This window comes from Betta splendens, chromosome 13 (genome assembly GCF_900634795.4).
Source record: "Betta splendens chromosome 13, fBetSpl5.4, whole genome shotgun sequence".
In the NCBI taxonomy this organism is placed as follows: domain Eukaryota; kingdom Metazoa; phylum Chordata; class Actinopteri; order Anabantiformes; family Osphronemidae; genus Betta; species Betta splendens.
The window spans coordinates 613635-640161 of record NC_040893.2 but is presented as its reverse complement, the minus strand read 5'-3'; the positions used below and the strand labels follow the sequence as shown (position 1 = coordinate 640161).

Genomic DNA, 26527 nt, shown 5'->3' with positions numbered 1-26527 from the left:
CTGCGCCGTTAACACGGTGTGTTCACAGTCGCAAAGGCAAACTTCACATCCCTTCCAACTACTCCATATTGGTGCAGGGACGTGTTAATCTACATGTCACCACTCGGTCAGCAAGTGCGAAATACTTCAGCCCCAGTAATTTAAATTAAAGCATCAACAAACTCAACAAACTCAGGACGAATGTTTCTTAGCTGTTCCCCTTAACCACTACACTACCCAGGATTTAAACAACAGTTGTTTCACTTGAGCCTATATAACAGTATGAACAACAGCGTTTCAGGACTAAGGGTGGGAGCCAATCCCCGTCTACAGACCAAAGGACATAACACACACTCTTACACGGCGCAAACCAGGTAATAACACAGTAGCCGATCACAGTAGAGGCTGAAACTTTTAACTGCTAAAACTGTAAGGCTGACTAATGAGAGGCAGATCTAGGCATAAGGTAAAATAATATTCAGAAAGCAGATAACATATAAAAGATGAGAACACTCCCTAAGGCTGAGTTTCAACACACATACCTTTACATGTCATTAAGTGTTTTTATATAAATCTGTGGACAGGATTGTGTATCTCTGTCAGGAAGTAGAGGACATAAGAGGACTAAATGTAGCACATTTGAGCCATACCTCAAGATTTACAGGCTCTGTTCACACCACATCTGTTGAAAGACACTGGACTACTCATCTGTGAAACTGATCTTAACTTACTAGTTAAGTTGTAAGTTTATTAAACACCTCCATCTTGAGCAAAACTAGCAAATAAACTTCTTGACAGCTGGTGGATCAAAGTCTAGAGTTGGAAGTTTTACTGCTAGCAGCGGTAATACTACAACAAAAACAATGCAACAATGCAAATTTAGAAGAAAACTCACCTGTCTCTTCATCAATGGCAAATCGTCCAAGGCCACTTCCATCACGGATGGAATACTGGATTTCTCCATCTCTGCCAGCATCATCGTCATTAGCTGTAACCTGAAGTAAAGTAGTTCCAATCCGGGCATTCTCTCTCACTAGTCCCATCAAGGCGAACTGGGAAAAGTATGGGGAGTAGAGGTTTTCATTCACATCTACTACCTCCACCTCTACATAGGTGACTGACAGAAGAGAAACAGGCTTCCCCTTGTCTTTGGCCTTTACAGTGAGGTTGTAGAACTGCTGGGTCTCATAGTCCAGCTCCTTTGTCAGGCGAATAGCCCCACTGGCCCTGTCTACTTCAAACCATCCATTGTAGTCATTGGCTAAAGTGTATCTCACCTGGCCTCCCAGACCCAAATCTGGATCCTGTGTTTCTAACCAGGCCACCACTGTTCCTACCGGAAGGTCTTCTAGGGCCTTGGCCTTGTACACACTGGGTATAAACAGTGGAGGGCAGTCATTCACATCCTCCAGTTTGATTCTCAAGGTGGTAACAGAAAACCTCTGGCTCCCTTTTTCTGCTTTGTCTCGAGCTTCAATCTTCAGCTTGAAAGTAGGAACTAATTCTCGATCTAGTTGGCCAGCAACATATACTATCCCATTAGTGGAGTTGATACCAAACTGGGTGGTGCTGGTCAGAACAGAATACACAGTTTCCCCATTGGGTCCAAGATCTTTGTCAGTGGCCTCGACCTGGATGACATCTGTACCGATTGCAGTGTTTTCAGGAATGACTATGGTATAGCCTCCTTCTTGCAAAAACTGGGGTGCGTTATCATTGGCATCCTCTATGTAGACAGTTAGCAAACGCCAGGTGGCCTTCTGTGGCAGGCCAAGGTCATAGACAGTTAGGTTGAGAAGATAGCGATCTCGCTTTTCTCTGTCCATGGGCAGGAAGACACTGATAAGACCAGAATTCATGTCCATGTTAAAGCAGCTGTCAGTGTTTCCATCTGAAATTGAGTATACGATCTGACCGTTGAAGCCTGTGTCCCCATCATAAGCACTGACCTTAAAAACACTGGAGCCAACCATCAGGTCTTCCCGCACAGCAATATCTGTGGGAAAAGCTTTGTCGAACTGGGGCATTTGGCGGTTGACAGAGAAAAGATCAATAAAACCCTCCTCAACTTTGGGCTTAGTGCTACCTTTAGACTTCTTAAGTAGTTTTTCAGCCAACTTCTGGGCTACCCTTGTCTCTTTACAATTGAAACCTTTAGGGGGAGACTTCCCATGAACAATGGAGATATTTACAAACATGGGATCAGAAAAGTTCTCCCCATCCGTGGCTGTTATTTTCAGACTAAACACACCACCCTTTGGATTGGCTGTAGCGAGAGAGCGTCTCAAAGTGAGGACCCCCGAATCTGGGTTTAGGCTGAAGTACCCCCATTCATTCCCAGAGAGGACCTTGTATTTCACCAGCTCTAACTCATCTACATCAATTGCTGACATTGTTGTGATCACTTCATCTACGGGGAAATCTCTAGAGATGACGCCCTGGCACGCTACCTTTTCAAACAACGGTTGGTTGTCATTGACATTCTCCAGGTGAATTGTTACATTCACCTCACTCTCCCGTCTGTAAGGTGAACCCCAGTCGGACGCCCTAACAATAAACATAAAGCTCTCTGATGAGGATTCAAAGTCCAGCTCTTTAGAGGTGCTGATGACACCAGTGAACTGATTGATTCTGAAGGGTAATGAAGGCTGAAGGCTGGAAATGCTGTATGTAATGTATCCATTTTCCCCCTTGTCCTCATCTATAGCAGAAACCGTCAGGACATAGGTTCCCACCGGTACACTTTCGTTCACAAAAACCTCATAAGAGGACTGGGCAAATGTCGGAGTGTTGTCATTGGCATCCTCAATAGTTACCTGGACATTAACCTTGAGCTCACTGTCTATTTCCACTACTTCAAGGTTAAAGACATCCTGGGTTACATGAGAAAACCAGCGAGTGGTGAAGATGACACCTGTTAAGGTGTTTATTTGGAAAAAAGCAGAATCTGCTGAAGGAGCCAGAATATATTCTGCGTCATCAGGCTCTGGCCTCATTTTAACAGCCACTATAATCGAGCCTGGTGGAGACATTTCATTGAGACTAACTTCATAGGACTCTCGTTCAAACCAAGCTTTTGCTGTCGGCCTGTTCTTGATCCTGATGTGCACAACCTTGACAGCAGAGAACCTTTGTGGGGTTCCCCTGTCTTTAGCCTGCAAAGTGAGGTTACAGCCGTAAGGGTAAGTCTCCCAGTTTACCGATTCAGAGGCCTTAATGGCAAACTCGCCTTGCTCAGCTCTTTCTACATAGAACTGCTCGGAGGGGTCCCCACCCACAATCGCCACGGAGTCCACTTCCCCATTTAAGCCTTCATCTGGGTCCTCAACAGTGATTATAGCATACACCGGGTTTTTATCAAGCCAAGAGGGACTGTGGGTGAGTACTGTCATGACTGGGGCATGTTCATTCACACGTTCTACATGGACAAGAAGCTTAGCTGTGCTGCTGACCCCATTGTTTCCATAGAGTTTCATGCCGCGGTCCACAGCCAGAATTTCTAAGTCGTAACGGTTCTGCTCATCAACATTCAGCTTTCCACTAAGAGACACCACACCGCTAGTTGGATGCACTGCAAACAGCTCCATTTTCTCCTTGAAAAAATAGTAAAACTCTCCATTTGAGCCAATATCTGCATCTGTGGCAGTAACCTGTGCTATACTAGTTCTGAGAGGTGTGCTCTCCGCTATGGTGACAGAGTAGGTCGTAGGTGAGAACAGGGGTCGCAGGTCATTCATATCCAGGACCTGAATGCTGACTTTAGTCCAGGTTTCAAGGAGCGTTTCTCCTTTGACAGAGGCCTTCACTGTCAACACGTAGTTATCTTGGATCTCTCTGTTCAGTATAGCTGCGTTCCCACCCTTAGTCCTTATACGCAGAAAGCAGAAATCACCCAGTACATAATCTTCTGCCTTGAAAAATCCTTCCTCGTCACCAGAGGTGATCCTATAGCGAATCTCCCAGGAGCGCTGTGCCAAGTGAATCCCCATTTTAACTTTACTGTTGGCATAGGTGCGTGCTGCTGAGTTTTCGTAAACCGTGGCGTGGTAGACAGCCTGAGTGAAGTTGAAGTGAAGTCCATCCCGAGTGCCTCCCTGAGTGTTCTGGCTGCAGCAAGGTGGTAGTTTGAAGAGCAGCAATGGCAGCAGCAGGGCCAGGCTGAGGAAAGAGGCTCGTATGCCTATCCACCGGCCCATATTCACATCCATCACATCATCACTCCATCCTGAAAAAGGAAGAGACAAGGAATGAAGGGTTAACCACAGGGGAACGATTGATTGAAAGTATGGAGAAGAGGGTGTGTTTTTTCCAGGCAACCAAAGTGAAAGCTAACGTCACCCTTGTGTGGTCTCTGGACACTGACAGTCAATTGCAAGTTTTAGAAAAACCAGAGGTGGTTTGAAAAAGACCAACATAATTGTATGGCTAAAAGGAGGAGTGCAGCATCACCAAAACAAACAGCAAAAAAAATAGCTGCAGAGCACAAAATGATGGGCTGCTGCACCGCAACCCCATCATAACCCTTTTCCTGAAATAAATGGAAACTGTAACCCAGAGTCAGATCTGCCTTTAAAGCATAAAGTGAACTAGCCGCAGTGTTGTTCTATTCTAAAAGTAAGCAGCCACAAATATGTGCCAATCTGGGCTTGGAGTAAAGCTGACTGGCTAAAAGCCGTGTCGTGGCCAGAGGAGTGCCACAGTCCTCTGCGTTTTGATGACTGGGCACTTTCCACCAAAACAGATGGACAAATGAGATGGGAAAGACACACACTCTCAGGACCTGAAGCAGGGCTTTTTGTTTTAAACCTAAATCCTAACTAAACAAAAGCAGTTTGCTTTGTGAGCGTGACCACCTCATCTGAAACAATGCAGAGCAGCCAGCAGTCATCCAGAAAGAAAGGCTCCAGTCACCCCGAGCGGAAAGGCAAAAACAACACTTTACCATCTGACCTTAAACTGTCATCTTACTGTCGGCTTCAGTCAGTACAGTGGTTTTCAGGATGTTCTTGCTGGAAGTGTTGTCTCAGTAATGATGCATCAGCTCTGCATTAATCCTGTGAACCACAGCTTTGACTTACCACTGCAAATCTGCCTGAACTAGTCGTTTATCATTGCTTGGTCCTATGTTTCTTGTGTATCACTTTGGATGTGACTGTACATAAATACAACAATGCCACATTTAGCATCAGCTGCTCCAACCACAGCCTAGGGCCTCGACTTCATCTTCCTTATAGGTTCATTTGGATGCTTCCACTTCTTCAGCTTCTCTGACACACAAACACTGTGTCAGCCTTTCCAACTGAACAACTTGTTAACATGTTAAGTCACTTCTTCTTATTCTTGGATCTCTACCTACACTATTATTCACAGCAGGCTTCAGCACTTTGGCCTACGTTCGGTGATGTTTGGATATTAAACTAGAATGTTTGTTGTTCTGGATATTCATTTTTTATGTATGATTTCAGGGCAGTGTGTGGAGTTTGCGTGTTCTCCCCATGTTTGCGTGGGTTCTCTTTGGGTTCTCCGTCTTCCTCAGAGTCCACGGTCCAAAAACATTCACTGGTCACTTTAGGTTGCCCGTAGGTGTGAGTGTGTGTGTGTGTGAATGGTTGTCTGTCTGTGTACGTTATTCTGTGAGGGACTGGTGACCTGTCCAGGGTGAACCCCGCCTCTCGCCCATAGATGGCCGGGATAGGCTCCAGCATCCCCTGCAACCCCACATAAGGGATTTAGCGATAATGAATGAATGAATGAACGAACGGACGGACGGTCAGTAATAATTTGGATCTAACCACGCATCAAAATGGAAACTAGGTCCGTTATATTTCTTGGTCAGCTCAGGCACGTTATCCTCTTATCTTACTTTGAGAATAAGTTGAAGGTCATGATGAAAAGCTCCCAGCTTCAGGTGTCAAACTGTGTATGCTCGGAAGTCTGCTGATGCATTTTTTGTGTCAAAGAGAAAAAACTGTTACATGTAGAGGAATCTAAAGTCTTCCACGCTTCCAAGTTTACTGCCACAGGAGACGGAATCAGACCAAAGCAGAGCAGTACGTAGATCTATAAGAAACGTGATGAGGCACATTGTTAGAAAGAGAACAAATAAATCACACTACCACTATACAGGATGTTACACTTACTATATACAAACCGCAGACACTCTGGAATCCCAGCTCAGTTGAATTGAGGTGACACACGTGGTTCCACTAAGGAGCCTCGAACACTCTTTCATTAGCTTTTCATTAGAGGCTAATTGGCCTTGAACTGTGTGGCCAGCATCAGCCACGCCCTAGAATTACCACAGCACTGCCTGCTGCTGGCTACGTGCCTGCAAGAGCAGACTCAAGGTGCAGTAGCTCCCTGGCTCAGAGGGTGAGACAGGACTCCCGTCTACCTGACTGGTGGGATGCTTTGATCATTTCTGCACTGAAGGCTATACAGAGCTCCACATGAAAATCTATGCTCACTCACCGGATTCGTCCCAGCAGGCCTCAGCTTTCCAATAATTACAACAATAAGTGCATCACCAGCAGAAGAACCAAACCATCCACAGCTGCTGGGAGGTAGCCATGTTTCTAGCCCCTTCCTAGCAGTGTGATAAAAACAGGGCTGGTCTATATGGGGACCGTCGGTGGGTTTGATCACTAGACACTGGTTTGTTAGTTAGGAGCCATCGTTGCCAAATCCTGCTATGCAGAGAAACATGGACTGCTTTCTGTCCTGCTGCTATAATTACAGCCTTGTCTGTTTGGAGGAAGACAAGCAGAAAGACGACGGGGAACACAAAAAACAAACAACACGACAGGAAGGAAGCAGCGTCTACTATCCTTTCACAAAATGAAATTGAATAACGGGTAATGGACTCAGATGCAGTAACTCTAGCAGACAGTAAGTACCTTACTGTCTGCTAGTGTAGCTGGTGTACTACAATAAAGTATATTACACCAGCTCTACTGGTAGGAAACCCCAAAACAAACAAAAATTATACTAGACAACCTCACTGCCACTAAACCGGAGGAACTGTACAGTCTGGTGCGGAACCCAGTCCACAAGTAGGACGAACTACATGGGGAGTCATAGATCCTCATTAGCATTCGTTATGTACAGCAATGCTCTACAGCAGGTGCTACTGCAACACCTTTATGTGATGTAAACTAGACCAGACAAATTTACAACAGACAAAGATGATTTAATATGCATAAAATAAATTGACTGCTTTAAGCATCATGTGTGCATCTGTGCAAAACAACCCCATCTCAAGGTCACAGCAGATATTATTACTGAATATTCAGCAGGTTCTTGCTTATTTAACTGCATTATTAACTTGGAGGATTAAAGCATTTCTAATGTTTTTAACACAAGAATTGGCTGTAACAAACATATGCAGTGACTGATTCGACTGGTCTGACAAGGACAACTTCACCTAATTATAACGATTAACTGTCATGGCTCAGATGACAGTTAATCAGATGTGATGTTCTGCCCTCGTCTCAGATGTGGACGGACAGAGTCCACCTGTTTGGCTTCAACATTATTCAACAAGCCTATCTGCAGTGAGGGGTTTGCAGGCCTGACTTGAGTGTCCGTCCTGCTGGCTGGTGGTTTCCTCAGAGCCAGTAGGTGTAAATCATGTCTGACGATCATCAGGAGGCTCTAATTGTATTGGGTAGATTTTCAGCAGTAACTGCCAACTGTTTATGGATTGTACAAAAAGAAAACTCTATCTTATCCCGTTCAGTAAGAATTCCAATACCACACTAGCTCTTCTGAGTTACATTCAGCTTCTCTGGGGTGATATGTACAGTACAAAAACATTTATTGGTTCCATTCATATTTGTCCTATAAAGCTTAATGAAAGCTGGATTAACAACCTGCCTCGTGAAAATAGTGCAACCACACGATAATTCCAGCTGTAGTTTATCCTACACATGTTAATTTGCAGGCATTGTCTAATTCTGAGCAGCATACAACAATCGTTGCAAGGTTGCCTGGAGCACGGTCAGCTGCCAGCTGCCAAAACGAATCTATGTTTGCACTGCATAAATCGTTGGTTTTACTTCTGCAGTTGCTCCACAACAACATGTAAAGATTCATCCACTGTGGGACTGGTATTGACACAAAGAAAAATTTAAATCACCCAGAGAGGGAGAGCTTCATCTTTTCACATCCAGTGACCAGCAGAGGATAAAATTCTTTACTGCACTTTGGTATATGTCCCCAAGATCTCTACTGACATCCAGCCTGATGAGTGAATCCAAATTCAAATTACATTGTACTTAATTAGCTGCATTTTCAACAACATGAGATTTTACACAGTGGGAGTGTTCACATGCGTATATTTCACTTAACTTTTCTCCTGGATAAACAGGAGCTGGATAAATGACTGCTCTGCTGTAGTAAAGTTGAACCTCCTCTCCTCAAACTAGAGCACTGAGTTTCTTTACATTTGCAGCCACAAATATGTTTTTGTGGAGAACATAACTGTAACTGGAGCTTTCGGCACACATCATTATAATGTGTTCACACAGAAAGGAATAACTGGATGTATCAGCGTTCGTTTTCTGCTTAGGCTTAGAGGATGACTAGGCGTCAATACAAAACGTTAATGGATGTAGTTGGGAGAACCCGGTGTTTCCCATGTCTTGAGAGAGACGACAAAAGACTACATAGTATAAAAAGTCTAACAACTCGGCCACACATACAAAAATGGACAGGGTTTAGAAGCTGGTGACAGCAGCCAACACGCGTCGCCATGGTTCGAGCATATTCATGTAATCAGTCATGATGGGTGGACTGGTAGACTCGTGGACAGTTGGACTGGTAAACTGGTGGACTGGTGACCTGTCTACCAGTGGTGATGGACCTCCAGCCCAGTCAACCAGGTCCTTTGTTTGCCATCACAGTGCAAACAGGAGGCAGAGTTGAATGAAAGAATAAGACAGAGATGTGTGAAGGCTGTGATGGACCTCTTTAGACAGGACTGTGAGGACCCTGGCAGCGGTCTAGCTAAGGTCAACATCAGACTGGACTGGAGTCTACTTGGCTCACAAACTAAAGCACATAATGTAAAAAATGCTGCATACCGTGATACAACATGTCAGACTATGCTGTATGTGTACATAAATATGTAAGCAGTGAGCAGAACCATCAGTCACAGTGTAGGAGCCAGACACACTGTTAGTAAAAAGTGGTCTAATGCCTAGTTCAAAGGCACAACAGAAAACTCAGTGAAACTCATCGTCCGTTTACTAAATCTTTTAGGTGAATGTGGTGAGTCTGTGCACTGTCCAGCATTAAGCACAGAACCACAGAGAAACCGATGTTAATCAAATTGTGCTGCCGCAAGATGAGACTGGAGCCATGTACACACAGTGGCCTCCTCCTCCAGCCAGCTGCTGTGGAACATGAGAACCACTGTGTTTACCCAGCAGAGCCCTCATACTGACAGACTGGGCACTGCTGGATTAGAGAACAAATGGGCTCTGCTAAAGCATCTACATGTACAGGACCTGCCTGTGACTCAGTGCAAGGGCATGCGTGCTCAGATGTGGGCTCATTCAGGAAGCAACTGTTACAGTAGTATAATTAAATTCGTCTCAGCTCACCTCATGAGAGTGACCTGAGGACAACCCCACCCTGGATCAGACCTGGTGACATAAACAGACAACTTACAATCATCCACCTTGGTCCATGTTGTACATCCTTGTACTTACGTCAAAGTGAGGACCTCCATTGACATAATGCCTTCCCCAACCCCTTACCCTACTCCTAACCATCACAGATGCCTACACTTGCTCCAATCTAATCTTTAGTATGTGTGCGTGCGTGCGTGCGTGCGTGCGTGCGTGCGTGCGTGCGTGCGTGCGTGCGTGCGTGCGTGCGTGCGTGCGTGCGTGCGCGCGCACGCGCACACACACACACACACACACACACACACACACACACACACATACTAAATGAGCAGCCTGAGCATATCTGTGTCTGCATAGGAGAAGACACTTGAGCACCAAGGACGACTGCTCCTATCTGCTAAGTAAGATGAGTGGTTTTATCTCTTGCACCACACACTGATAGTAATACACAAACACACACACACACACACACACACACACACACACACACACACACACACACACACACACACACACACACACACACACACACACACACACACACACACACAGTGACCTTGGAGCTGCTGTGTGTGCTCTCACGGTCATCTGGCAGCTCATTGCACCATGTTCTCCTCCATACATGTGTTGAGTCAGAGCTGGAGTCTCATCCGTATTCACAGCACATGGCTCCCTCTAACTAACACTGGCTGTGATACAGTACACATGCACAGACTGGTTCACATTCAGCACAAGGCATGAGCTGCTGCAGAGGAAGGACATGCCCTTTACTTCATACACCTCAGAGCAAGTGAATTGCAAAGAAGCAGAAATAATTGCATAAGACTGACTTCGACAACCCATTTACTCTGAAGAAAGGCAGAGGCACTAAAACACCTACTCCACCCCTTGACAAGAAACTAAATCCAATCAACTCAGATCTTTTTCAGAACACGTGTGTGAGTGTAGATGGGATAGTGTGTGTGTCTGCAGAGCTGTATACACGGTCCAGTCCAGACCACCCTAGCCTCTGCTCTGCTGGGCCCATTTGTTCTCCTCTGAAATAAAAGACTGTGTGTGTGTGTGTGTGTGTGTGTGTGTGTGTGTGTGTGTGTGTGTGTGTGTGTGTGTGTGTGTGTGTGTGTGTGTTTCAGTTTTGACTCATAGTGTAACACTATCCCTCGTTTGTCCTTCCAGGCGTTCCCAGAAGTCTGGGCATCTGAGACAGAAAGCAACAAGGGGTGGATGGTAGGATGAAATGTTAGGGGGAAAAGGAGGAGGGGGGGGTGTTAAACTAGCAGCTTACTGCTGAAGTGGCCACGCCCAGCTGTACCCACACTCTGTAATCACACTCTAGACCAACATCTGATCAAAAACACTGAGATATATCCTATTTTGTTCTTTTGTTGAATTGTGGGAAAAAAAATATTTCGGTTTTGAAGCTAAAATTAAAAAAATAATTTTAAAACGTGCCAAGGCATGGACCAGAGCAGAGCCAACAGGAACAACATCCAGGCGATGGCAGTGAAGGAGAGAGACACACAAATGCTAACCTACAGTACAGTATGTCAGCATGGACATACTGTAGGTTAGCAGTGCTGTTGGTTCTGTGGATCCAAACAGAACTTGTTCACTAAGAATTGCTGTAGTTCAGTCTTGCACGCTGCCCCTTTTGTTTGAGCCCAACGCCTATTCCCCACCTGTGCTGGATTTCAGCTGATGAATCTAAACCACTGAAAATAAGCTCCTTGCGATTCAAAGTTTCATAGGTGGTTGGCATCTTGCATGTCCCTCCATCACCTGATCAGTCACTGAAACACCAGCATCTGCACGAGCCTCAAGGCAGAGCATCCAGAGCAGTGGAACTGCCACTAACATGGGTGTGTGTGTTCATAGAGTGTCATAGAGTCATAATCATCTGATGCCTTGGTAAAACTATGGCTCAGCTCATACATACACTGCCTGGAAGCTGCAAGGCATTTCATGTGTTACAGTAATGTGGGGCAATGGAGGCTTAATAGGCCATGTGCTCCCACCTCCTGTGTCTGGCTGACGGTCAGAAGTGCACCTAAAAGGTAATTAACGTTAAATCTTTGCTGACTTTCCATAATGGCAGCAAACATATTATTTGCTTACAGTCGACAGGAGCAGTACAACCATCCATCATGCATGTGTGCTATCTCCTAAAGTGTGATCCAGTCTTAAAGTAGCCAGGAGTTCAGTTCGCTAAGTGCTTCACACTGTTAGACAGACTGAGGATGAAGCTTGAGTATAGAAACAATCAACCGTTCACAGGCTGGTGTAAACCTGCAGGGTTCAGTCACACAAAAAGACCAGAGCTGTTTAACCAGCTGCATGTGTCACCTTTCCTACTGTAACCTTTACCGCTGTAGCACTGATTATCACCTAGTACAACAACCTGATTTCATACTGGAACTACTGAGTCATTTAGATGCGTCTGTTCTCCAAATCTCACACGTTCAGCATAAAATAATAGAATTCCTGGTCATTGTAAATGGAGCTGGGAGGATAAGGCTGAATGTATTTACCATAAGGTCCATCAGTCTTCAGTTAAATTTGCCTTGAGGTCCACCATAGCTCACTGGAAATGAATGGAAACACGGGTTAAAAATGACTCCTGTAAAGGGAATGGTGCCTAGTACTGTACCGCATGCGTATAGGTTCGAAGTGAGCTCAGGCCCGACCAAAAGGTGGAACCCTCAAGTATTTCCCAAAGTCTCATCTGGAACCCAATGTGAAACCAGAAGAGAGTTCCCTTATCTTTTGCAGTGTGTTAGAACTTCCACAGCTGTTTCATCAACATCACTATGAGGACCAGCTACACCCTAAAAAATGTTGGGTTAAAAAATAACCCAAACCATAACCCAGCTGCTGGATCACTATTGGTCAGAACACACGTTGGGTTGTTTTGACCCAAGTGCTGGGTTACACTATTTTAACCCAGCATGCTGGGTTGTTTTTGTGACCCAACTTAGGGAGTCAAATTAACCCAACCATTATGTTCATTGTCACCCATACATAGGGTTTGGTCAAATAAAATAACCCAACGAGTCAAATTAAACTTATTGTTTTGTTAGATATGACCTATAAACTGAGATTGTTTTATTTGACCCATGTGATGAGTTTAACTATATAGCTGTGTTAAATATTACCCATATGCTATGTCATTACCTACACCCCAAATGTTCTGTTCAATGGCAACTGGACTTGCTATTACTTCTTGAAGTCATGTAACCATCCAAACAAGAGACTTCATCAAGTCTGCAGAAGTGAAGTTCAGAAATGAAGACGCCTTTTGATTAAAAAATAACATGTTTTAAAGATGAATGAACAGAAACAGAACAAAAATGAATAAAACCCTCCGAAGACAGGCTTGCCTAAGCTGTAAATCTAATCAAAAATATACAACTATAATTACAGTAACATCAATAATATTAATACTCAACATTGCATAACCAGACAAACACAATACCAAGAAGGTAAGTCAATCTGAGTATTTAGTTTCATTCGCTCAAATATTTCATTTAAATTATTTGCCTCAAAATCTAAATACAGTTTCTGAAATCAATAAGGTACAACTTAAATTAAAATACCTTCCTAACACCTCAGCAGGTCCTTTAATACAGTACACTAGTTACTGGTGAAACTCTTTGTTTATTGTAGTTCACATCAAAAACAAAAGGTCATTCAAAAACAGCTTCCAGCAGCGATTCAGTCAAAAATGCAGAAAGCCTGGGATGTTGTTGTTTTATCCTTGAGGCCCAGATTTTGTAGGACTGGTTGATTCCATCAGGTTGCTCCCCACCTGATGATTACACATACAGTATGAAGATTAGTGAAACAATCTAACTGTCTAATATTTGGCTACAGTACACTTTCAATTGTATATGAGATGATGCTGGATGATAAATGTCCGTTAAAGTAGTTCATCTGCATCAACTCTGTCCCTATAGTAATATAGAACAGTGAAAGTTAAGCACATTGCATAACTTTAATGATACTTGTAGTTTTTCCTCCACTAGGTTTTTAATTTGGTTCCCATCTGACCTCCCTCCTTATACTGTATAAGTGCAGAAAAGGCTTTGTTTGTATTTTTCAGTACAGGAATTTGGATTTGTCTTGTTTTTTTGCGTGTTAATTGACCCAGATTGCTGTTTTACTGTTACCCTGCAGACTACTTAGTTTAGCGTTACTCTCGTTTTACAGGGGTAATCCTGTCCAGCATGTTAATGCTCCGAGCAGCGGAAATCGTCGCTGCCATTAGTTTAACCATCTGGATTTTACTTTGCTCTTGAGTCATTGTTGATTTAACAATAAACTACCGAAAACTAGCGACAAACTGGATCAGCCCCATTTTCATATGTCGATACAAAATATGTCGAAGAGAAAAGACGTGTCTGAGATACTTGAAAGCTGTGACCAGTAGAGAATAGAATTAGGCTCCATTGTATTCTGCTATTTATACCCTGACATAAACGCCTTTACGTCACGCTAGTCCATCAACGTTTGACTAAGCGTGGTAACATTTATTATGCTAATAAGCTGAAACAGACGAGCTGATGCGTTGGCTAGCTAATTTTAGCAAAGTGATTTTTTTAGCTAATGCTTTTTAATGCAAATAGTATTAAAAAGACATTCAGAGTGGAACAGTACCAAACGAAACAAGTAATGAGGCCAAGTAACTGTAGCATATATAATTTCATCATTTTTAGAGGGTTAGACTAAATAGTACCTAGTCAGTATTAGACTAGAAGTGTGTAATAAGAAAATAAAAACCAGTAGGTGCTTAAGTGTATTTATTACAATGTTTGGAATAGAAATTACAATTTTATGAATATTTTACTCACTATTGCACTCTGTGTACTGTCCATTTACCGCTTCTAACCGCAGGAGTCGGAAGATGTCTGTAGAAAGTTCTAGAAAGATGGAATAGCGGTAAAATATGTGACCCATCTGCGGCGTCACATTAACCCAAATAGGAGTTCAGATTGTCTAAAGGCCTTTGACCCAGCATGAACAACCCAAAAATATGTTCACAGTTTATCAAATTACCCAGAATTGTGACCCAATACAAATAACCCATAAATGTGGTTACAGAAATAACCCTGCAGTTTTTAGTGTACAACCAGCTTCCTGTTACCAACTAGACTTATTGTGAGAGCAGATCCTACAGTTCACAGAACCACAGCCACCACCACAATATTGGAACATTATTCCGTGCATTGAACCACGTTACATCCATTCATCGCAGCATTTACTCTGTGTTTCTGTTACATATCTGAGCCAAATTCACATTATAGTGCCAATGTGCAGATTGGGGTAAAGTTAAAGCCTGTTAGGCATGATCCCTGTAGAGCAGCATGTTGGCGCTTGGGGCATGTTCTACTCTACATGCAAAATAGGTCACATTACATTGGTAAACAGCTAAACTACAGTAAATAACCAGGACTACCGGTTTCTGTTCAGTTTAACAAGCAGACATTTTGTGCCACTGCAGCACAGGATCTTTTAGTTCCTTAGACACGTGATGCATCTGTCATTCAATCTTTAATGACAGTGGTGGAGATCAAGCATTCACTTCATGTTGCAATGATACCTCAGCACATTGTCCAGCCACTCATGATGCTCACAGGTTGGTTCACGTTAGCACTTTCTTTAATTCGGGCTGCAAATCCACATTCCCACAGATTCACACATGACCAACCAGAAACTATCCAACCTTTATGTTTGTGTCTATCTGCCTTACAGTGTATGTTAATCCTCTGGGCTCTGTTATTGTCCCACATACAGAACAGAGCCACTAAGGCACAAATGTAGATGAGACTGCTGCTGTGTCAGGATGTTATAAGTCCACAAGTCCTCCTGGCTAAGTGACTCGCCCTTAACAAATCATTAATGGACCAGTCTGGTGCTGCTGGATGCAAACTGGACATTGTGTGTAAGTGAACAGAATTGAAACAGTTACACAAAACATAGGTCTTTCATTTTCCAAGACGTTTTCTTTTTGTGATAGACTAGAGGATAAAGTGGGCAAATGGTTACGTGGCCTCTAGTTCTTCCTGAGGCCCATAAACATTGTGCTGATCAGTAATTCATCTGCTCTGCTGAATTGTGGCTGGTGCTGCCCACCTCCCATTGACGTCTGAGATCATTACACCATGTGTAAATCTATCTTGTTTTATTGGGATGTCCAACAAGATGAATAGAAGAATGGCGGAAGTCTGCGACAGGACATTACCAGCACTTACCACCACAACACTAAAAATCAATGCTTGTGTTGTCTGTCTATGCTCAGTTTAATAGCAGCACAAGTTCACACAAACATCTCCACAGTCCAAACAGTTCCTAAGGACTCTGGTGGTCCTCATACAGTTTGTTATTAGTCATCAATCTAAGTAACTAACAAATGTGAAAATAATAAAAGGGTATAAAAGAAATAAATAGAAATTACAAACCATATTCAAAAGAAATAAGGATAATGAGCTGTAGTAGTAGCAATACTTTGCACAGCTTTGTGCTTATTAAGACCTGGGTCTAGTGGCTAGTGGATGGAAGGACTCTTCACCCGCTAGTCCTGCATCTGACTGTCTGCTCCTATAACCTGAGGGAGGGTGAACAGGTGCTGGGGGAGGGTTGGATGATGATGGAGGCAGTGGTAGTAGATAAGCTGCAGAGAGGCTAGTGGAGGTCTGGTGACCTTCTCTGCAGCCTTCACCACTCTCAGAAGCTGACGGCCCATGGCGGTGATGCAGCTGGTCAGCAGTTAGAGGCTCTATAGTCACATGTCCTCCGTCTCCTCAGGAAGCACAGCTGCTGTTGTGGTTTCTTGATCGGCTGGTGGTGTTGAGGGTCCAACTAAGGTCTTATCTGATATGGACCTCAGTGCTGAAAGTTGCTCACTGTCTCCACATCAAGCTCCTGGATAAACAGGTCTCTTCTCCTTCCTCATGTCTACCTGCATCTCCTTTGTCTGTTTTCTTGTTGAGAGTGAAGCACTGTCTCAGACTGGTCCCATCCCTCCTCCCTAACAGTGAACTGTTCTGTCCTGCAGTGTCATCACTGCAGGACAGCTACAGAGGCAGCCAGTAAAAGTGTCTACCCCCACCGTGTTTGGGTTTCAAATCTGCCGCGTCAGTGGCGGGTTTGTACTGCAGGAGGAGTGTGTTACGTCCTTCTGGCCTGTAGGTGGCGATTGACTCCCACTTTTGGTCCTGAAACATCGTAGTTGCTTACGTCATATAGGCTCTTGTAGAACAACCAATGATCAGGTCTTTGGTGGCCTAGTGGTTAACGTGCATGGCCACAACGTTTTTTTTTGTCCGGGGTTCGAGTCTGAGTGGAAGCAGTTTTTTTATTTTAATTATTGGAAAAACAGCGTCTCATCATCATCATGTGATCACGAGATGACAACGTTGTATTACTTAGTGCATGAATCGCCAAGACCATGAACCGCTGGTCGCGTTATAGTATGAAGTTATGAACGTAAGTAAATTATGGCAAATTATGGCAGTTTAAAACCGAAAATAGGAAGCTGAACGGTGCGCCCTCCCGCGTGCAGCGTTCGATTTATGGCAGACAAGCTACTGTAACCCTGATTTCTTGCTGTTGGTACGGGCAATTTTCTTTACGTGGAATGCTTCTTTAATGCACCACACGGCAAGACAGTACGGCACATGTACACTTTTTTCTTTACGCCGCTCTCACCCAACGCGCGTCACATTTTCTTGTCCCCCGTCAACAAGGACAGGTAGGAACTAATGTTGATGACAAATAAAATCACAGTAGCTGAAATGTCACGTTTCCCAAACATAAAATAAAAAAAATAAAAAGGAATACTAACTAAGGTTACACTACTACAATTTAAAAAAGTGAATAAGGATGATCTAGACCAGAGGTCTGCCACCGGTAACACCCACGTTTTAAATGAAAAAAACAAACACTGGGAGCCGCGGAGGGCGGCAATATTATATTATTTGAGAACATTCAACATTTGTTTTTTAATCCAAAGAAGACATAAAAGTCGGGGCTCAGAGATCTAACCGATGCTAAAACATTGTCAAGGCATCGACAAGGACAGCTAACTCGCTTTTCCCTGCTTCAAACAGCTGCTGTAACTGAGAGCAACCTGTGCGGCATTACCGGTCAATCTGTAAACGTATTAATTTTTTTTTGTAAATAAAAATAATGTTTGCCCTGTTCAAACCTGCATGGGGAATTCTGAAAGCGGCTGAGCAACTTCGTAGGAACACATTTCATATGGTACAGGTGAAAGGGAGACTAACAACACAACGCAGCCGAGGCTGTAGCAGCAGAGAAACGCAGATCTTTGTCCTGCGTGTTGATGAGCGTTTCCCATCCCCCAGTGTCACCGCTCTGGGACGTGGATGGCCACGCCCACTTTCATTCAACAGACGGACATGAAAGAGGGAATAACGAAATAAACAGCTGGTTAACTTCGTGGGAACATGGCTGTAGCTCTGCAATGACTTTATGTGGTACAGGTGAAAGGAGTAATAACGAAATAAACAGCTGGTTAACTTCGTAGGAACACCTTGTAGTAGGAACTGGTATATTTAGAAAACCCAGTAGTCCTAGTGTTAAGGTGTGTGAACTGGGGAGGAGACGGCAGCAGCGACTGAAGAGCGACTGAATAGAGTTGATGTCTTCCCCGCTGACAGGCGCATTCATTTGATAATGCACGTACCTTGGCTGACAGTTCAGTCAAAAACCATACTGAATCTTTATTAAACCGTCCCTGAATAACAAATATGAACTGCAGTTTCTTCCTTGATTATCCATGATTATTATGAAAGAAGCGCAAATCTTCGCCAGTCCAAATTGTGCAATTAATACTGTGTTTACAATAAAGGTAATAAATAATAATATTAGTATTTTCATTTTAAAAAGCACTGCATATTTTAAACGAATGTCGAAGTGCTACAAATAACTTAGACTACGCTACGATAAATACATACGTTTATTTTTGCAGAGTAAACGTATGTAGAACAAACTACTTGCTGCATTAATGAGTCTTAGACCTGCAGCTGATCACGCCGCCCGATGCTGCCCAGTCTCTCACAGAGCTTTGTCCCGGAGCTGAGGTATTTCTCACCTGCTGATCGAGTAGTAGCAACACATTAGCATGTCTATGCGCCTCTACGGGGAGGGGGAGGGGTGTGTAGATTTCCTTTGCGACTGTGAGCAAACATGAGACAAGCAAAAGCTTGGTCGAACTCAGATCCAAGTCATCTGAGTACGAAACACATCACATTTCATTCGATCTCGTGTTTCATTCGAGCGGCAGTCGGGAGCTCTCTGCTACGACTCATCCACGGATGAGCTTCGATTAAAAATTAAAAGCAGAGGTTTTTTGTTTTTCGTTTTTCTCTAAACGAAAAAAACAGCTTAAAATTCAAGTCCGTGTGTTTTTGTTAAAAAATATTTTTGTTCAGTTTATTGGTTTGTAATGCGGTGCTTTTATTCAGGATAGATAGACGGGTGGGAAATCAAAGTTTTGAAACGTACACGGGCCGAATAAGTCACATCAGCCACTCATTCAGTTACAATGACACGCACAGTCAAAACAAATTCTCGCTACATCTAGTGCACCACTGCCCCGTTCCTCTCGTAGCTTGCATTTGCACATCCATACATTTGTGTATTGGTCACTCTCTGTCTGGACACATGACTCCGAAACACGTCACGTGTTTGTGTAAGAGATTGATGTCTCCACCAAATTATAAGCAGAGGTAACGAGAGAACGGCTTTTTGTTTTCCGTTTGTCTCTAAACAATAAAAACATATTAACTCCAATTCCGTGTCTTTTTGTAAAAAACAAATATTTTTGCCTGTTTTATTGGTTTGTAAGGCGGTGCTTTGATTAAAATCCGTTTGCCGCTCATCGAAAGAGAAACGAAAACGCCGGTGAAAGTGGCTGGATGGACGGATGGGAAATAAAAATGTTGAAACGTACACGGGTCGAATAAGTCTCTCAGCCACTCAGTTACAATGACACGCACAGTCAAAACAAGTCAAACTGCAGTTCTGCAGACACAGAGTAAACGCGTAGGAACAAACATGTTGCTGTAATGCGTCGCTGTAGATCTGCTGATTTCTGGCGTCCTGTCAAAATTACGACCGACAACTGCTGTAAAACAAATTCCTATGATTATTACGGTTATTTACGTAAAATCTACGACTATTGGAAAACATTCATTAACAAGTTGTGGAAGTTTAAAACCTAAATAAGCGGCTGTAGTCGCAGATGGACTGCGCTCTACGTCTTTACTTGCGCATTCAATTATATTAATTAAACCGCGACGCATAATCATGGTATTATGTGAAGTCAATGTGTTGTATCGGATGTTAGAGCGGTGGGTGTGTACATATTTTTAAGAGACGCCTTCTATTTAAAGACACGAAAAAGCTGAGGAGAATGAAAACAAGAACGTGTTGCTGCTGTGGCGCTGCCTGTTTTAAACCACACAGAACAATTATAACTTCGCAGTGAACAGAAAACAGCTAAGCCATCAACAAGTTGTTGCCCTTCACACTCCCCATGTTTGAGCACACAACAGATACTTAATAGTAAAATAGGTCTGGTGTAATATATGTGTGTTACAGGTAGAAATGAACAGTCGGACCTCAGTTACGCTGTAGTGCTTTGGAGGCTTCTAATCAACGCTGCGCCACCTGGTGGTTAAAACGAGACTAGCGTCCTGATTTTTTCCAGCCGGCTGCAGGATTAAAAATCTTTAGTCAGCGACGCACTCGCTGCACCGTGGCGACGCGGCGGTACTGCAGTAAAAACCCTAGTCACTTTGAACCGCTGCCACTGTAATGTTGGTAGTTCATTCTTGGCTTCTTGATTCAATTGGAATCCGCGTTTAACATTTTGTTGTCATTAGGTCGTTAGCAGCATGGACACATGAACAGATGTGAATGACACACAGAATCTTTTAATTTTCCAAGCAGCACACACACTTCTTTCTGGTTGTGGGAATATGAATAAAAGTAGGCGTCTTGGCGTGTTAGATACTAGCCAGGCCTGGTGACGTCTGATGTCCTAAGGGGCCGGTACCAACCTATAGACCTAACCTATTCATAGGCCTTGACGCTCTCTCACACACGCATCATGAACTTGCACTAATAAAACCATAAGTCCTGACAAGTGGGAGTGTCACGTCTCACGGAGGCTTGCTGTGACACAGAGGAAGAGACATTCTGTCTGCTAAAGCAGCAAAATGGAAGCATTTAGACGAGTTAAGATGATAAGACATGCAAACTACTGTGTGCATGGTCGGAGTATGCCTATTTTAGTCCTGAGTGTGGGTGGATTTGGGACTGGGCTGCCTGATGCAGAAGAGAAGCCCACAGACATAGCAGAGTGTTAAAGGGCTCATATCATGCAAAATCCACTTTTTAGACATTTTGGAGCGTTCCTATGACTCTATGGGTCACATATACACACACTGAGCCCGGTAGAAATGCATTTCCTGCTTTTTTCACATTTTGAAAACGTAAATTTTCTCATCCAATGGAGAGAGACATCTACTACTCTGAGACCGTGTCCCATGTGTCGTCACACTGGTAGGAAGCTCTCCTTGCAAATCCTGAACCACCACCCCAACAATGATCCCGAACCAAAACTGGACTTCCGCCATTTCCCCCCTCTCACTCACCGTGAACAGACCAGCACGGCAGCGCCCATGTCCTCCCATAGAAATAGTTCGGTTCTTGGGTGTTTTAACCAACACCAAAGTCTATTCACTTTACCAAGGGATCAACAAGTGAGGACTTTGTGGGTCACTTTTATTTTTAACGGACCGGTGCCAGAAACACTGCCTCATCATTTATACGTATGTGCATTTCAAACGAGGGTGCGTACAATGCTGGATTTGTTTCACGGCTCCTGTTGGAAAAAAAGGATCTATTCCTACAGTCCGTCATCCACTCACTGAAGTAAGTACATGCTTGATATTTATAATGTTTTAAAATGTTAGTTTGTCCGTTTAAAATGTAGTAACCTATGTGTGAGGCAAGTTACTAGCTAGCTATGCTAACGGCTACAGCCCATCGACCGAGCCTTTGTCTTCTCAAATGTGCTCATGTGGGCTCCTGCAGCCACACACCTGTGTGGAGAAAAGCTAATGATTATCGTATCCGCATCGAGCGGCTACGGGCAGGGAGCGGTGGGTCTAGCGTCTGTCCTTTTTCTGTAATCGCATACACCTGCGGGAAACAGCTGAACGTTATCGCCCTTCCAGCGGCGACAGGCAGGAAGCGGTGGATCTAGCTCGCTGTAGTAAGTTTGTGCTTGATACTTGTGATATCTAAATATGTTAGTTGGGCCTGTTTAAAATGCAGTAACCCACATGTGAGACAAGCTAATCGCTAGCGTTGCTAACGGCTACAGTGAGTCAACCGAGCCTTTGTCCCTTTTAAATGTGCTACTCTGAGTTGGCGCAACCACACACCTGTGTGGGGAACAGCTAATAGCGATGGGCCTTCGATCGGCGACAGGCAGGAAGCGGTGGATCGAGCTTTTGTCCTGTTGACGTGCTGCCGCTTCTGTTTGTGCGTCGCGTTAGCCGTTAGCATGCCTTTAGGCCTTTGCACTTTAGAGCTACAGCTGGTCGATCGCTACAAAAAGAACCTGCGATGAACGCGGTTATGTTTATTACCCCGTCCTGTCCAGCCTAAATCAACTTGTGATTTTGGGTTATGTCGTTGTTCTATCAAATTCTAACATGATTAGTTGGAATGATTACTGTGTTGTGTTGTAAGCTTAGTTGCTAATTAGTCACATCTCTACAATAACTGCTGCTTATCTGGTCAGTTACCTATAGCCTGTACCATAGCCATTATATTTGTAGAACCAATACAATTTACAGTAAATGTAACAGTCTTTTCTATACTGTAGGAGGGCAAATCCCAGTTGCCCACATGCAAGGAGGCTGTCAAACAGACAAATCACTGCAGACTGTTGGTACACAGACATCTGCTGCCCAGCTAAGGAGTGAAGGTATGTAAGTTTGTATGTACCAACAGTAAGATAGGTAATAGAAGATTTTAATTGATATATACTGTTTAGATTTTATATTTGAATTGTAACAACTGTTTATCTGTTGTTTTAGCACAGACAGGCCTGTCCTCTTGTTTGGTTTAATTTTTTGTCTGGTATTGTGTGTTCTTACATTAAAGAAGGTTTTGACCTACATAATAATGAACATTTCACTAATCTACAATTCTGATTGCAGTACCTTTTGTTTTGATGAGGTGATGGTGAGGACAGCCACAGCTTCCATCTGGTAGAGGACTGCTTCCGCTCAGTCTTCCAAATAGTGATGAGAACAAGGATCACCACATCTCCCTGTTTACCCTACTTTCATGCATTTCGTCTGCAAGGCCCTGCAAAAGCTTCTGTCCTCAAACCCCCAGACTTCTTAATTAACTCAGTAACCTATACATTGCCCATTGGAGTGTGAAGGTAACAGTTTGTTCTAGCTTTGGAGTAGTGGTGTATTGTTTTGGTTTACAATAAAGTTGGCTTTAACTATTATGTATTTCACTGAACTCTTTTATTTAGGAAATCGTAGTATTGAAATTACATGTTTTTCTCTTTCTAATATGGCAAGCTATAAAGTTGAAGCGGCCATAAATAAAAAGCATATAAATTATATATAAATAAAAAAAAAATTGAGTATTGCACTCACAAAAAACACATTTTTACTCAAATGGTAAAGGAGTTATTCCACAGGTGGTCTACATCCATCATACTATGAGTGTTTTAGTGTTTTATCCATCAGGAAACTCTGCCTTCATCTACAACCCAAGCATGAAGAGATGGCAACTCCGATTCTTCACCCCAGGAATCCTCAGCACCAGCTCACTAGCCTCTGTAGACTAGATACCTGTAACAACTTCAGATACAGAGACATATTACTGTCAGATTTATCAAGAATGACAAAAAACATAATTAAAAGCAGTAAAAATACGTTAGGTCAATATATAATTTGAACCAATGCTTTTTGTTCCCAGGAAGGTCATGCAGTGATTGCTCTAAATATTAATGCACATTTTTTTAAATAAAATTATGTCAGAGCAGCAGCACAAGTAAGACAAAAACAGTGAAATGTGTAAATTTAAATGTATTTATATTATTTCAGCTTTGCTCTCAAACTTTTATTTATTTGTATAATGTAAGCTAAAGTACTGTTTTCTATTAACGAGAGTTTTCCAGGTAAGTTGTGTTATATTCAAGCTGCACAGGCCATTTAGCATACGCATTAGCAACCGCTAGTCGCTTTGCAAATTACATAAATCAATTAAATTGAAGTAAATGCAACATTACCAATGAGACGCATCTTGCATCAGCCGAAATGTGGCGACTTCAACAGCCTCCTCTTCAGCTTCAGGGTCAGATTCGGGATCGTAGACGTATGGTTCTACTACGCTACGAACCAGCTGGCTAATGTTGTGCAGTCCTGTAGCGGGTCTTCTTCTGTGGAGGATTGCGGTGGATTGCATTCTCAATGTCGCACTACTGCCACCTATTGTATCGTAACCGTGCGGTGGCTCGTATCCATGGAGCCAATTTAAAAAAAAAAAACCAACAAAAAAAGGTATGCGCTTCCGCACAGAGGTGTGGTGAGCAGCTTCGCTTGCGACACGCCCAGAAAACACAGCGTTTGCTGATGGGGAGTGAGAACCAAATACTGACAGGGGCAGTGTGGATGATCTAAAGGGTTTTATGGGATGAAAATTCATAGAGACCTTACTGAGACATTAAAGTCTAATATTTTTTAGAATGAAAAGTATGATATGTCTCTTTTAAGGTGAGGCAAGCTGTACTGGGCCAGTTAGGACTGGCTGACAACTGACTGGATGCGAGATGATTTGCGTGGAAGCCCATGAGAAAAGAGAGTTCAAATAAGATAATAACTCAGTTCTCCATAGAAACTAGTTTTTTTAGCACAGCATGAAGCATTTAGAGCAGATCTGAAAGCTGCAATTCTCTGGGGGGTAAATTAGAGCCATTAGCCACTGCTGGCTGGGCAGCAACCAGGGGTCTCCCCTCTGGGTCTGTGCCAAGACTGAAGGCTTCTGCGTACAGTTGTACTGACAGAGAGTAGCCACAGGAAGCGTCACATTAATCTCCTGTTTTTAACTTCTGAGTCTGTCAGCACGAACACACATTAGACTGGCACAACTCTCCAAGGTTCCAAAGAAAGTATGTTGCATATGTTGGAAGACATAAGCAAACACAAAGCAGAGGACACACATGTGATTCGGTCAAACAGTGGACACAGGGCTGAGCCAGCATCCCATCATAAACAGTGTGGACAAGCAGCAGATGGCGTGTGATCAAAGCTGAGCCTCCACCACTAACAAACCAAATGAGTGTCTTTACTAACCAAAGGTGAGGTCAGGTTTCTCCTCAGCATTGGAACAGTCTGACACAGAGTCAGGAGGCCAAAGCTCCTCCTCAACACCGCTCCCTAAATGTTAATCATCTGCCATTAGACCAGATCTGTCTGGCTTTAGGTTAGAGAGTTGTTTTCATGAATGCAAACCTTCACAGGCTCCCTGTCCAGCACAGTCTTCATACTTGGTCACTACTGGGACTAGTGTTCCCATGGGTTCAGTTCTTCCAGTTAGAAGAAAAGCTGATACTGTACCTGAGCCCAGGCCTTTTCTTCTTTGCTCCACATCTCATCTACTTTTGCACCTCTACTGGTTGAACTGAAATGTTACACTTGGCGCTTGGCAGCTACAGGTTCAACAATCCAATGTGACCCACTACAGCACATAAAGCCAACAAACATGTTTATTATACTGAACAACAGTGAACTAAAAGTAGTTGTCGCTGCCACAGCTCTACAACCACCAAGATCACTTCAACTTCCATCTGCATTTACTCTGTTTCCATCACTGTCTGTGGCTAATCCATCAATGGTACCAGTCGGCAGAGGAGATAAATACTCATGAACTACTGAGACCATAGTACACCTGTTTATCTGTCACGGTTTCAGTGCTCTTCTTGCTCGAGGGTAGACGTTGGGGGTAGGCCTCTCATTACAAAAAGGCACTTAAGAAGAGAGAAAAGTGAAAACAAGTTGAGGAGCATCTGCATGAGTGGCAGAAAGGATGGTAGACCTCAGAGCCAAGTAACGCATTAGAGAAAATGTTCCTCTGCACTTCTGACCTTTTGCTTTGTTAAACTACTCACAGCTACTATAAACACATGGCCTCCATAGCTCATAACTTATTAACACATCTATTTTCAGCAAAGCCAATGAGTTAAAAACGAGGATGGTTTAATAACTGATCCCTCTGACTGGTTCCAGGTCCTAGGGCTCATAAATCTAAGGGCTAAAAGCCGCAGAACCCTTTATATATGCAAATGGAAAGTTCTGTTGTGATAACTGCTTCAGATGATCGTGGCAAGCAGGAAGTTCTTGCGGCTCAGAGGGGGTCTACCAAAGTCTTGTCTTACTGAAGGAAAAACCACCAATCTAACCAACCAGTTCAACTCTCATGACATACTGGTTTAAATGCAGGGTTTGAGGGCCACAGCATAGAGGTGGTATCATGGCTCTCACCAAAAGGTAGATGCAAGCGTCCATCTCCAGATTAGTGATCATAAAGTGGGTAGTGCTAAAAAAATGCCAGAGGCTTTGTGCTTGGCCTGACAATATCACGATTAAACTGGCTCATTTTAGCTTTGGCTACTGACCAGTAAGAGAGATGACACCACACCACCCTGTGGGCCATGAAAACCTCCCGATCAGTCACTGTAACATCTCGCTTGGCTGGTCTATCTGAACATCAAGACAGATTCAGACCCAAGCAGGAAGGAACATCATAAACTCAGAGTCCGTCAATGAGTTGGCGGACTCTGAGTTTATGAAGGA

General features: G+C 43.4%; 1 protein-coding gene across 18 annotated transcripts in view; it reads right to left on the bottom strand.

The window, feature by feature from the left end:
• fat3a (FAT atypical cadherin 3a) overlaps window positions 1-26527 on the bottom strand; it is a 188189-nt gene that overhangs the window by 140706 nt on the left and 20956 nt on the right. For 17 of the 18 annotated variants that reach the window (XR_005898501.2, XR_003787993.3, XM_055514213.1 and 14 more), the window contains exon 2: window positions 875-4204. Coding sequence is in view for 16 of the 18 variants with exons in the window: in XM_055514213.1 (XP_055370188.1) it covers window positions 875-4187 (3313 nt within the window). In the remaining 2 variants the exon portion in view is untranslated. Of the gene's footprint in view, window positions 1-874; window positions 4205-12139; window positions 12193-26527 lie in introns of all 18 variants that reach the window. The other variant, XM_055514210.1, reaches the window with a different exon arrangement.